At 43.1% G+C, this 13,777-nt stretch overlaps 1 protein-coding gene across 3 annotated transcripts in view; it reads left to right on the plus strand.

Moving 5' to 3' along the window:
- The window catches only part of LOC102227618 (transcription factor SOX-6-like), a 144,859-nt gene that overhangs the window by 115,418 nt on the left and 15,664 nt on the right, over window positions 1-13,777 (plus strand). For 2 of the 3 annotated variants that reach the window (XM_023352828.1, XM_014471878.2), the window contains 3 exons: window positions 4,014-4,163; window positions 5,737-5,914; window positions 7,485-7,681. In XM_023352828.1, the coding sequence (XP_023208596.1) occupies window positions 4,014-4,163; window positions 5,737-5,914; window positions 7,485-7,681 (525 nt within the window). The remainder of the gene's footprint in view (window positions 1-4,013; window positions 4,164-5,736; window positions 5,915-7,484; window positions 7,682-13,777) is intronic. The other variant, XM_023352841.1, reaches the window with a different exon arrangement.

The following is a 13,777-nucleotide window of genomic DNA, read 5'->3' on the forward strand; positions in this document are numbered from 1 at the left end:
GTGCACCAGTACGTAAACGATGTAACATTTATTTTAATACTGATTAATAAAACTCCCTCCAAAAGTTCCTGGTAAACAGTTCCTACCTCCGAGTGGCTGCGTAGCCGAGCGAGACCGAGCCTGGTTTCTAGAAGTGATTCTGGATGCTTGTTTAATGTTCATTAGTAAATTCAGCTGAATGTGTGAAATCACTAAAGAGATTAGACAGTTAATAAATGAAATTTAGATAGAAAGCAGAATAATATTAGCTCGAAGCCCAAAAAGTTTTGTCAGTAGACCAAGCCGTTATTTTATACAAGCCGGACCTGACTATTAAAAAAGTGTGACTTATAGTCCGGAAAATACGATAAATGAATTGAATTATTGTCCAATGCTATTTCAAGGCATTAATTGTGAATCGGCTAGATTGCTCATTTCTTTACTATGACAAGAAAAGTTTAAAAGCTATAGCTTTGTATATCAAATTTTTCTCTTTTTTTTTTTTTACTAAAAAACTAATTCGAACGACTGTTTCTTGAGATATTCGACCAAAGCTGCGCATGCAGAGCTTGACCGGCCGCGACCTGAAGCAACAGTTTTTTGAACGCGTGAATCTTGTGCTGCCGCCGTGGGAACTTGTTCTGCCCAATTGTTTCTGAAGCCTCAAAGCAGGACCCCTTCACAAACAGTGGATTTCTGCCGAAGAAAGGCCCCCTTTGTGCACGGTTAATGTGAGGGAAACACAGTTGCTTAGCAGACATACTTGTTGAAATCATATGACATCTCCCTCTGTGTCTGTGCTCGGTCATTTTCTCGTCCGGCGTCTGGGGCCACGGCAGAAAAAAGGCGAGAAAGACCATTTTGTCCCACGAGGTCACTTCCTGCACGTACTGATCACATACTGGTCTGGTCTGAAGGGCTTCGTCCTTCGCTGGTGACGTTGTTTAACGTGGTGGTGGCAGAGTTGTTAGCAGACCCAGAGGACTTTAGCTGGGAGGGTCAGTGGCTTACTTTTCGGCGCAAGGGCACACTGCAGGGGCTTTTAATTCAATATAAATGTATAAACAAATGTTTATGTAGTGTTTAAAATAAAAATAACCATGTTTATTAATGCAAAAAAATTAATAATGATGTCGAAAAATGCTGAGAAAATCAATATTAACATTAGCTCATACATTTCAGAAATCTAATGTTTCACATCTCTTAAGTCTTTAAGCGGAAAATCAATCTACTCAATTAATATCTATCCACTCTTTTCTGAGTGAGTTGACAGTCAATCAGTTTCTTCCTTGTAAACCTAAAAAAGACAAAACCTCATTTGTTTTGTGTTCTCCAGAGAACAGCAGCAGCTTGATACTGAAAGAGGCCAGCTAAAGGGATCTTCCGCTCTGTTCTGACAAGAGAAAACGGTTGCTGTCAGACTTCACCTTTTTTTTCAATATACTTGCACTAAAGTAAGCGAAACATGAACAGATAATGGAGGAGGGTCAACAATGAGACATTTTAGTGAAATAAGCACTTTGTTCCAAAGGCTAGTCAGGTAGTTTGGACAGACAGAGCGCAGTTTAAGACCCTCTTCGTCAATTTGTAATTTAGGAAATGGCTTCATTGTCTTCCCTTGGGGGTTGATTGTGCAGCAAGAGCTTCAGTTTGGGTTGTTTACGCTGCACATTAGCAAGTCAACAATCAATTGCTGAACGTCTTGGAAGAAAAAAAAGAAAAGCTTTTATCGTGAGCCTTGTTGTTCATTCAAGACGTCTGTCCTTTGGTTGTTGACAGAACCGCTGCTTCAAGCACAATGGTGTAGGGTGGAGAAAATACGCAGAAGGCATGCATATGTGCAGACAAAGGGGTTTGTGTGTGGGGGGGGATTCCCAAATGTGTGTTCTACCCCCAAAAGATTCAGGTGTCTGTGCCGAGCCCCTCTGCTCCCTTTATGGCTGTAAGGGTATCAGGCACCGGCGTAAGTAACTCTGCGGTCGGCTTGATTGACGCGCGAGGCCTCACCGCCAACCATTGGAAAGGGGGATCTCGTATCGCCGAGGCGCTGGCCCGCGTGCTTCTGGTAGCTTCCAAGGAAAATAAGCAGCGTGACATCAGGGCTTTGTTTCAGCAGTGAGGCCCCTTCTGTTTGTGTTTAATATCGCTCGGAGAAAAGTGGAAAGGCAGCCAGCCAGCTTCTCTTGTCCCGACCGCTAAGCTTTGTGCCTTGGCGGCGTAGTGACGGTGGTCCTGCGTGTCTGCCACACGAGACCCTCTGTCCTTCGCTCTCCGTCTTCGTTCGAATGTTGTTTTCTTTGCTTTCTTTTGCTCTTGGATCTCGGTTCCTGTGAGGCCACGCAGTTTTGACTGCAGGGAAATCAGATCTCACAACACCGGGGGCCAGTCGAGGTTATAGAGGGCCAGACAGTAAAAATAAAAACTAACCAACGATGGAGATCTGGGGAAGACGATATAAAAAATGATTTCCGGACAAAAACTGAGAGTCAGAAGACAAGTGGAGAGAGGCAGAGGGGGACATCAAAAGGGAACTGGGTGGATTTTAGACAGATATTTAGAGGAAAAGGAGGGGAGAGTATAGATGAGGTGAGAGTAACGCAGAGGGGAGAGGAAAGCAGAAAAAGGAATAAGTGAGGGGAATCTAGTGAAGGCCAGCCACGTCTGGGTGGTTTTCCTGAGGAGAGGCTCTTTGATACTCCGGCACTCACACTCCAATGCGTTCAGACAGGAGTTGACAGTGGTTTCGGGCAGCGGTTTGTCTGGCCAGCAAGCTTTGATTTAGAAGACCCTGGACGGTGGGCCGAGTATTTGGCTCTTTGATTTTTGCTAAGTACCTTGGATGAAAAGTCAGCTCTATTTTTCTTTCTTCTTCTCTTCCTTCTCCTTTTTCTTTTAGATTGTCCAAACCAAAGGCTAATGTGTTCCAAGGCTTTTACTTTTTTATTGTTCAGTTTTCAGGTTTTTTTGTGGGAAAATTTGCAAAAGATGTAACTGGGGTTTGGCAAAAACTAACTGTGACTGCTCTTATCTAAATACTTGAAGTGAAGAAATGAACCTATATATGCTGCTGACAAGGGAAAGATGGAACTGTTTCACTTTACAAGCACAAACCAGCCCCTTGTTATACACTTCATTTCGTACAGAGGGTTTGGACCCTCGGCTACCGAGAAACTGTTCTAAATAGAGCTAACAGTTAGCTAGACTTAATGAGCTAATGAGCCCGCTATTGGTTGTTAGCTCTAGCTAATGGATGCCTTCAACAGAGGCATGGAGTCTTAAGTTTTAACCATTAGCCAATTGCTAATGTTTGACTGTGACGTTAACAATAAGCCAGTTGGACGATATGAGGCTTACCGGAAAATACCTACACTGTAAACAACCATCCTCCACTCCAAAGTGCTGAGCTGAACCAGATGGACGTTGATGTTAATTCAATGTTTTGGAAGCCTGGCCGACATTAACTGAACGGCTTTGTTCACTTCCTCCGCTGCCATTGCTAAAACAGACTGCAATTCTAAAACAGCTCAGAAAATCATCGTACACAACTTCTCCTTTTGTTCATTGATTGGACCGGTTGAAATTTTACCAGAAGAATCCAAGTCAATGGGGGAAATTACAGACAGGTCACTGGAGGGCGATGAGAAACCAGCAAAATTGTGTATGAAGGCAACACCCAGGCTACAAGTATACACAACTTTGTGTTGCATAAATCACATAAAAACCCCAATAAGGTGGAATGAAGCTGGTGGTTAAAAGAAATGAAAAAGTTTGGAGTGCATAAATGCTTTTGCATGGCATTGTAGCAGTAAGCATGCATAAGTGGATCCACTGTGGTGCAAAACAAAAAACCTCCAGAGAGGACCAAAGATATGCTACAAAAAATAGGACCAAGGGTGCGTGTGGGGGTGTGTGTGTGTGCATGTGTGTGTGTATATGGAAGTAGAAGAAAGGATGAAAGAGGAAAGCCACTGACGAGCTGCTGGCGAACAATGTTAATAAGCTGTTGGTTTTTCTGGTTTTTCCTCTTTTTGCAGCAGCTGTACGCCGCACAGCTGGCAAGCATGCAGATCTCGCCGGGAGCCAAGATGGCGCCCCTCCCGCAGGCTCCCAACTCCTCCGGTCCGCTTTCACCCTCCAACCTCAAGAGCGAGAAGCGAGCGTCCAGCCCCGTGACTCAGATTAAGGTGCGTGAAAAATCCAATTGCGTTAACGATCGGGAGAGACGTATGAGCCGGAGTCGCGTACGATTATTAGAAGACGGACTGACCGAGCCAGCGGTTCATACTTGTTCCCCTGTAATTAATAAACGCAGAGTTAAAAACGGCGTCTTAATGCGCGCAACAGGCAACGTAATAACACAAAAGGAAAGAGTGAATGTGCGCTATGGGAAAACACTTAAGTCTTGACGATTAGCGCAAAGTAAAAAAATAAAATAAAAAAGTGAGAGGCTGGAAATTTGGAAGATGTTGAAACGATGATCTGTGCACGGCCCAGTGCTCTTCACCCTCAATTAGTGGCAGCTTATTTAAAAGTTGCGCTCTGACACACACGCACACACACGCCCACGCACGCACACAGGACACTGGCGCTGGCTGCTGTTTGGCAGGAGCCCAGACCTCTTCACTGGAGAGAGCGTGCGCCTCATCTTTACTCAACAACCAGGCGGTAATGGAAACCACATGTGTTTGCGGGGCACAGCTGCAGCCGGCGTCACAATAGGCCGGCGTCAGAGCTGGCCGCACTCAAACAGTGGTGCAGTGCCCCACCCTCTGTAACCTTTACTGTGCATGCAATACCCCCCACCCACATTAAACCCCCTCGCTGTTTTTCCACGACATGGCTCATCCTAAACTCCTTTCCTCAACACTTTGTCGGCTGCATATTGGATCCGTGTTTGCAACGCGTTCGCAGCCAAACCGAAAATATAGACACAGACACCAATGGTGGGCACGTGTGTTTTTGTTTTTTTGCTAATGTATAGTTACAAGAATTGATTTGTTCTGTGTTGACATAGTTCTGTACAGAATAATTCTGTCTTTTTGTTTAGTTTGTTTTTTTGGCTTATTTTTGAAGCAATGTCTCAGACCATCCAACAGATCTTTCTGTCACGGACTACTGGAGTAAATACTAAAGTTAGTTTCAAGACTTAGTTTATTAAGAAGAAAACTGCTACCCTATGCTGGAGTATTACAGCCATGCTAAGAGAAAAATCAAAGATTAAAAAACTAAAATCATGAAAATAAAGTAATAAGAATACAGGAATAAAGGCGTACGAGAATAAAGTTGAAAAAAAAGAAAAGAAAATAAAGTCATATTATAACATTAAAAAGTCAGTATTACAAGAACAAAGTTGTACGAGAATGAAGCCAGAATAATACGAGAATAACGGCCTATGAGAATAAAGTTGTAATATGTCAGTGATGTCGTAATATTATCAAAATAAAGTCGTAATATTTTGACTTTTTTCTTGAATTATTTCTACTTTAATTTTGTATTATCGTGACTTTATTTTAGTTATTTTGGCCAATTTTAAATGTGAGATATCGATATCAGAAGTGAAAAAAGTGGATCGGTGCAATCCCTAGTCAGAAAGTGCAAACAGGAATATACAAAAATATCTGGCCTTTATGCCTTTAGTTTTCTGTGGAACATTTCTAAAATCTCATCTTGTCAATTGAATCGCATATCAAGCCCCAGCGGGTCTGTTGAGCAGATCGCGTGTTTACACCCCTGACATCTCCTCTCTTTTCCGGACAGGAAGAAGGATCCACACAGCCATTGAACCTCTCCGCCAGACCGAAGATGGCCGAGCCGTATCGCTCTCCGACGTCGCCCACGCAGAGCCTGCTGCCCGGAAACAAGACCAGCCCAGGTGGCCTGGGCAAGGGTCGCATCCCGAGCCCCATCCCCAGCATGGGCCGAAACGCCTCCCTGGGTAGGTGGCAGAAACACCCCGCCGGACCGAACCCCGTTGAACCTGCTGCTCTCGGCCCAAAGTCATGTCGTGTGTAAAAACGTGCTTCCCCACGTCTACGTCGTACATCCGGCCCCCCCTCCAACACACACGTCCTCGCTTCTGTGTGAGAAAAAAAAAAAAAGAGTCCCTTTAAATGGAAAAACAAAAACATCACGCAGCCAGACGCTTCGCTCCTCCCTGCCACCCACAGACACACTGTGCTGCACCGCGTGTGCCCGAACGACTGCAGACACCTCAACCCCACCAGGAGACCTCTGCGTGTGTGTGTGTAAAATCTGAGTGAGTGTTTGTGTTTTACAGGAGTCCAAAGCCCTGTATTTAGCCCCAATGAAAACCTGGCAGCGGAAGCAGTGAAACCCAGCACACGTTATTTGGTTTTTAAGAGCTTCCTCGCATTATTGTCTGCCCGCGCTAGACCTTTTATGCCCCTACCTCTGCTATCTGTTATTAAGGCCAATCTAAAGCCTCTCATTATACCACTCCCCCCGCTCCCCACTCCTCACCCTCCACCTCAGAAAACAATTTCACCGGCTTCTCTATTGTGGCTTTGAGGACGAGACGCTTGTGTTCTCTGCAAAAGTTATTTTTCGCCCGTTTTTAGCGGCCACCCAAGCGTACGGTGCCTCCTTTACGCGTGTGCTAATTAAACGAGGAGGGAAACGGAAACTTTACATCCTTTTCTTTTATTTATTTATTTTTACTTCTTTTAATTCCTCAAGTGCGCGTGTGGGGCTTCAAAAGTGAGGAGTGTGGCGCACAAACAAGCAAAGAGGGAGGGAGGGAGGTACTCCTCAGTTCCGGAAACCGGAAAACAACACGTTCGGGCCGTGATGCGAGTCCAAAAATCTGATCTTGGGTATTTAAGTGTTAAAATATTCTCTACTTTACCTAAACTAATTAATAAAAAAATTAGGTTGGCCACAAGTTTGAAATCAACGTTGAACCCCCCAGTATTTCTGGTCTAGTTTCAAGAGCAAACATCTTTGTACATTTGAAAGAAGTCAAAAGGGACTTAGAAGTAACTTTTCAGCAAGATATACAATTCCTTAACATTACTGAATAAGTAATAATCTGCTAACTCCACAAGCAGATTATTTCACTTTAAACAAGACATTTCCCCCATGTTATAAGTGGAAAATATCTGTCAGTGGAACTGGAACTTTTTCATCATTACTAAGGAGTTACTCACTTAGAACAGTCTCGTACGGTGCTGGAAAGTTCCTAATAAGTTAGTTTAGTCTTATTTCAAGTGTAGAGAGATATTTGCACTAGAAACTAGGCCAAAAATACTTGGTGAGATTGTGTTTCTGCTGTGAAGGTCAAACCAGGCTCTGTGACAAGACAGCAAGGACATTTTCTACCAGTTATCTAACATCCCAATTCCACTTTTCTACTTTTCTTTTGTAAACTGAATTTTGTGATTTAGAATCTGAAGATGCAAATTTATGTAACGTTCTTGTGCGCAAATCAAGTGTGTCGCTGTTCATGCTTTCAACCGTTCTCCTCCTTCTGCTGTGTCCGTGTGCAGACATCTTGTCCAGCCTTAACTCGACAGCGTTGTTTGGGGACCAAGACGCGGTTATGAAAGCCATCCAGGAGGCGCGGAGCATGAGGGAGCAGATCCAGAGGGAGCAGCTCCTCCATCAGCAGCAGCAGCCGGGCCACCAGAGTCTGGAGGCCAAGCTGTCCGCACTCAGCAGCATGAACCTCAACAACAGCAACAAGGTTAGAGGGACGTGTGTGTACAAGTTATGGCTTTGACCTATAAAAGTCACAACTGAAATTAGGTGTTGAGACAAGGCGACGTTTTCCCAATTTGCTGTTGTTCAGTTTTGTTGAGCCTGTGTGAATTGTAGCCTCAGGTTCCTGTTCTTAGCAGAGTAATACCCAAGGTTCTAGGTATGATATGTCTTTCATTCATTGATGGTATTCTGCATGGTATGGTTGTAATGAGTAGCTACTAAATTTGAGCTGCTGTTGCCCTGCTGTAATCAGTCTGATTTTTGAAATTAAGAAGGTATTTTTGCTCACAAAACTACTGCTGACTGGACACTTTCTTGTTTCAGACAATGTTCTGTAAACCTGTGAGAATGTTGAGGAAAATCCCATTAAATCCACAGTTTTCTGAAATGTTTAGGCCAATCCATTTGGAATCAGCAACAATGTAATGTTGGCAGTCATTGAACATGACTGTAAACATTGCAGTCATGTAACTGGGACGTAACTGGGATCCAGTCCTGGATATGACGTCCAGTTGTTAGCACATCTTAGACATATCTATGCTACAGCTATCTACTACTATCTATACTGTACCATCAAGTAATGAAGAAACCTGATGAACCCAGTCTTTTTAATCCAGCCCAAGGTAAACACTAAACGCCTCTGGAACAGTCACCCAAAAATCAAGTTGCATGCGGCCTTTCCCAGCCCAAACCAGTGTGCAGAGAGCCATATGTTACCAAGTGTTAGCAAGCATTTTTGGCCAGTTTAAAAGACATTACACATAATACTAATGTACCCGCTTCGACCTGCTGAAAGGATTCTCCATTTCTCCCCCTAAAGCATTGGTTTCTGTCTCTGTTGCCCCAAAATATACACTTTCTTAGAGAAACGGCGACACGCACCTCCGTGGTTCTAAAGCCGATTCATTCCTGTGGCGCATTTTTCTTTTGTATTACCTTGGCTGAGTGTGCGGGGTTTCTCCTCAGACAGTGCCTCGGTCTGAGGAATATTCATGGATGATATTTGGTGTCATTTGGCTCGGGCTGCTGCTGCTCTTAAGAACTTCTCTTTTTCTCCTCTCGTCTCTCCGGCCACCCAGAAGCCAAGAGCTTTGAAGCGAGAGCAGCTGGGCCAATGACAAGTGATGGTTTTGGCGTGTTAGTGTGTGTATATTTGTGAGCTTGCCCTGACTATGTGAGTGGGGCTTTTTTTTTCCCCTCGGTTTTTGATAGATCATGTTAACATTAGCCTGTGTTCATTTGTGTGTCTGTCTGTGGGTGTTCGGCCTGGTTGGGGCGTTTTAGCCCAACTACAGGGTGTGTTTCAGAGACAAATTCTCCTCCTCTAGAGATGTTCAAATCAGAATATTGTAGCAATATACCGATCTCCAGTTTTTACAAAGCTTTGACCAGCTAATAATGATTTTGGCCTCCCAGATTTGAGTCAATTTAGAGTTTATCAACTGGCACAGAGGCACTCTCTGCGTTTGTGTTTCAAATGTGAGCAAGTCGGTATCCTGCCAATGTTGAAAGAGAACAAGTTCACAATTGCAGTGTTTCCATTGACTAAGAAATCTTGTGTTTTCATGCTTGTTTACGCATTAAGTCAGTAAAAATCATGGCAGTGACAGATGTAAACAGGTACATGAGATATATTCATATTTCAAAGTGTTGTTATTTGCAGGACCTGCTCATGCTTACGTATGATATGTTTGCTGATCAGGAAACATACAGTTGTTGAATTTCTCACAGGCCTGCAAATATTCAAGAGCAAAATTATACCAATCGTCCAGTTCGGTCACCAGAGACATTTCTCTTCAGCGTCTTCTGCTCGTTTCTGTCCTTCGGGGTGACCAAGCTAGAGTCTTTGTACTGAGATCTCATATCCACAGGAGAAATTTACATTCCAAAACATCTTCAATCAGTCTGATCAGCCAATCATGGATTCTTAGGATCAGACATTCCAGGGGGGAAAAAAAAACAAGGGGGGATAAGGCGATTACACTGACTCTCCTGTGCAATTGATCCCATGTTGCTCAAAACCAAGCAGATAAAAGGGGAGGAGAGGAAGTCATAAATATTTTAGGGGTGGAGACTTTGAACCCTCTTCAACCCCCAAGTAGGTCATGATTGGTGCGCTCTAAGGATGGGCTGTTTTTGAATCTTCCGGACTTGTTTGGCTTGCATCTTTAGGAAGAAAAACATCCGAAATCTGGTGAAGAAGAAGAGGAAAATCCAGCGCCGTACACAACTTTTGCTCCCGAGTGGGTTTTTCTTTATGAGTCATTATACCAGTAAACACTGAAAAACTCATAAGCATAAATTATATAACAGCTGCAGATAAATTCCTTATAAAAGTTTAATGTGACTTGTCTGCTGCAGGTCCAGCTGAAAGTACCACGGAGATGAGTTTGTGCATCAAAGCGATTTCTTTTCTCTCTTTTTTCTTTTTTTTGCTTACAGTAAAAGTCAGAAACAGTCACACGTTAAGGTGGGCGAGGACCGCTGCAAGTCGTTGAAACTTGACATTTTCCAACTTTATAGGAAACAAAAACCAAAGCAATGCAGTTATTTAGTTTACAGCTGCCCGCCTACAAATAAAAAGCTCACTGGGAAAGTTTTAGTGATTGTTTCCGTCGGCGCTTGTTGTCATGTTGTTGTTCGCCACCTAACAACAGGCACTCGGGCCGTTTTTCTTCTCAAATGTAAATGCATCAACTCTTGACAAAAAAAAAACAAACAAAAAAAAACTGGACAAACAATTCTGTTGGTGTCAATGTTTTTCTTCTTCTTCTCCTTTTTTCCCCAAACTCCCCAAAGACTTCGCTCTGTCTTAAACAATTCATGGATGGAACTTGCCGGAGAGACCCAAGAGTGTGACTCAACGCTTCCACCTTCGGGAGGCAAGAAGAGCGCCATTCTCTCTGTACCTTGGACCTCCCTTTGCTGTCTGTTCGCAGAATAAGTTTCCGACTCCCCTTGAATATTTTAAGGCTCGGTCCTTTTGTTTTATGAGGCCGCACTGACAGTGGATTTGGGTTTTATTGAGGAAAAGGGGCAGAAGCTGAAACCGATACCTTCGGCGTTGAGCGCTGAGCTATTCATTGCTCCAGCTGACTCGGCTCAAACCCGAGTCGCCGGACGGCGTTTGTGTTTGTTTCGTTGTGTGTGTATTTTAGTCCCATAGGCATTTCTCTGAGACGTAAAAAGTGATCCGAGCCCTGTATCTGTGTGTGTGTGTGTGTGTGTGTGTGTGTGTGTGTCCTGGCTCTGCGCTGGCCTTGGCCATGTTAATGTCATTATAGCTGGTGTGCAGACTACAGGCCCGGCCAGTTAGTGGCATTGTTGAGTATCACCTTACGCTTACGTTGCTTCCAGCTGGCCTGCGGCTGCCAGAGCTCACAGAAATAGTCGCTGTGCTTGACTGTGGGTGCACACACGTATATGCAAAAGAGAAAGAAAAAGAGCGTGCGCGCTCATTTTTATCTCAACAGTCACAAAGCACTCAATAAGCCCTGTTAAGCATCTGAAAGACTGAAGCGTTTAAACTGCTCGCTTGTTACGTGATGACAAACTGGACACGGTCGTTTGTCACGTTACAACATAAGAACAAAGAGGCATGCGGGGGAATCAGTGCACAGTCGGTCCTGCGTAATGAATTGGTGTTCTTGGTATGATGTGTATCTGGCTGAACACCAGCAGACTGGATCCAAAAGCAAAAGTGGTTTAAATTTGTAAATCGGTTGAGAAAGGACATAAATGCATCTGTTTTCTCGCTCACAGCTCGACTGATAATCTCATAAATATGGTTCATTGGAATTTTGCTTCAATGCTTTTAGCAACAAGGCAGTTCAAAGTAAAAACATAATGCAGTAGCTAATTATGAGACAAGCGATAAACATTACATTTGATCAAACGCCATCACGAAAAGCCTTCAAATATATGTCAAATATTTTGATAAATGTTCCAGTTCTTATTACCAAAGGTGATTCTAAACAGGCGTCTTTTCATCCTTGATTTAAAGGAAGTCGGTGTTTCGGCAGTTTTGCTGTTTTCTGGAAGTTTGTTCCAGATTAGTGGAGCATAGAAGCTGAATGCTGATACCCCATGTTTGGTTCTGGGGATGCAGAGTAAGCTAAAACCAGAAGACCTGAGTGGTGTGGAAGGTTGATACCATGGCAACAGGTCTCACCTGAATCAGTTACCAGGCCTCTGTAGGATTGATGAGAGGAGTTGGAGCAGAGACGTACAAACCTTGTAGGACGTCGACCCTTGAGGAGTGGAGCTGGACATCCTTGTTGAGGTAGAGCAGTTCATGGTTTAATTAATCAAAGTTAGGTGCACCTAAAAAAATTCTTTTTTTTCTCCTGGCAACTCTTTTTTTAACAAACCACACTTGTGAATGTACTGTACTTTGACATTTACCATGCCTGAAGAGTCTAAGACTGATCTCTTAGGTAAATGTATTGTAGTAATTGCTTCAGGGAAGATTGACAATTGTCTCAAATATTTTCCTCCTGTGAGTGATCTTTTTCACAATTGAATTTTGGACTTTGAATTGTTTCTAAATGGCGTTTTAACCCTTTCAGAATTTGGGCTGCAGATAATTGCTTCTATAAGAGTTTTGCTAATGCTACCACATAACTTACTGACCCAAATTAGGAAAAACTGCCAAAAGTCCTTCTCATTATGAATTAAATGAGTTCACTTGATCAGCAGTCGTTTAAATAATGTTCCTACATTTACTCCTACGTCTGCACTTCGGTGCATTGGGTGGATTTTTCCATTCAGGTTTGTTTTTTTAATTGAAATTTGATTTTATGACCTTGTAAAGACTAGGGGTGTCAAGATACATAAAAATCATACAGTTAACAGAGGGTGTTCTTTTTTTTTTTTTTTACTATAACTGTTTGCCATATTAAGAGAAATTTCACTGCCAACAGAGCGTAGATGTTGTTCCACCTCCAGTGTTTCATTTACGACCATTAAAGTTACTTTCAAATTCCCTTTACGTCGGCTTTTCAAGGACCGATCGCAATATATGTACAAATTTTGCAGTATACAGGAAGCATAAATTTTGGGCTCTTTAATTTAATGTGGCCCATTCCACAGAAAGTCTTTGTCTGTCCAATGTTAGCGTTGGTCAGTACACTCGCACTGTTGAGCAGGAAAGGTCTAGACCGAGGAGAACAAGAGACTTGGTTCTTCTTTTTTAGGAAGCGTGCCCAATGAAACTAGGAGTCCTGATTAAAAAGGGTAACAACCATAATTTTTCTTCAAATGATGTCTGAATGATATATGCTGAAGCAATATATATAAAAAAAATGAAAGTGGAACCTTCAAATAGCCTTTTGAGTGTTTTCTTATTAGGAAAATTGACCTTGAGGGGCGGGTAGGTGGGAACAAAGGGCCTTGAATTGGAGAAGTTGTGGGGAAAAGAGAGAGAATAAAGGGAGGTGAAAAAGACGGAGTAGGATTGACTGACAACTCTGTCAGCTGAAGAAAATCTGAAGAAAGAAAAGAAAGGGGGGGCCTTAGGAGGTTGCCAAAACTTGATTGGTCCTGGAGGAGACAGTAAACGGTTGTGGGTCAGCTGGAGGGAGGCTGTGCTGGCAGAAAGCAAGTTGTAACTGTGGTAATGAGCTCAATACAGTATGAATTAAAAGAAGAAGAAGGGAAAAAAAAACACTGCAAAGTTTGGAGCGTTGCCTTGGCAACGGTGGCGGGATGCAAAACGACAAAAAGAGAAGAAACCGAGCAGAACAAAAAGCGCCGAGCCACTCTTAAATTTAGAACTACACAGCGACTCAGTGAAGAGTTGAGACGGCCGCATCAGCTGCTGGTATTTGTCTTTTTTTTTTAACAGATTAACATTTTCAAAGCGAGTCTTGCACTTCTTCTCGACCACTTTCCTCTTTCGTTTCTGTGTATACACGTACTATAATGAGAGACATCTATTACCGTACTCCAAAAAAAGGGCAACGATCCAGTCAGAAACCAGCAAACGCGCCGGCCAAAACTATTTAAATCTCAGCTAAACAAAGGGAAGACAGATCCTTACTGCATTTGCCACAAAGGGACTTTAAAGAAGACCGAAAAA

Source organism: Xiphophorus maculatus, chromosome 2 (assembly GCF_002775205.1).
Source record: "Xiphophorus maculatus strain JP 163 A chromosome 2, X_maculatus-5.0-male, whole genome shotgun sequence".
NCBI lineage: Eukaryota > Metazoa > Chordata > Actinopteri > Cyprinodontiformes > Poeciliidae > Xiphophorus > Xiphophorus maculatus.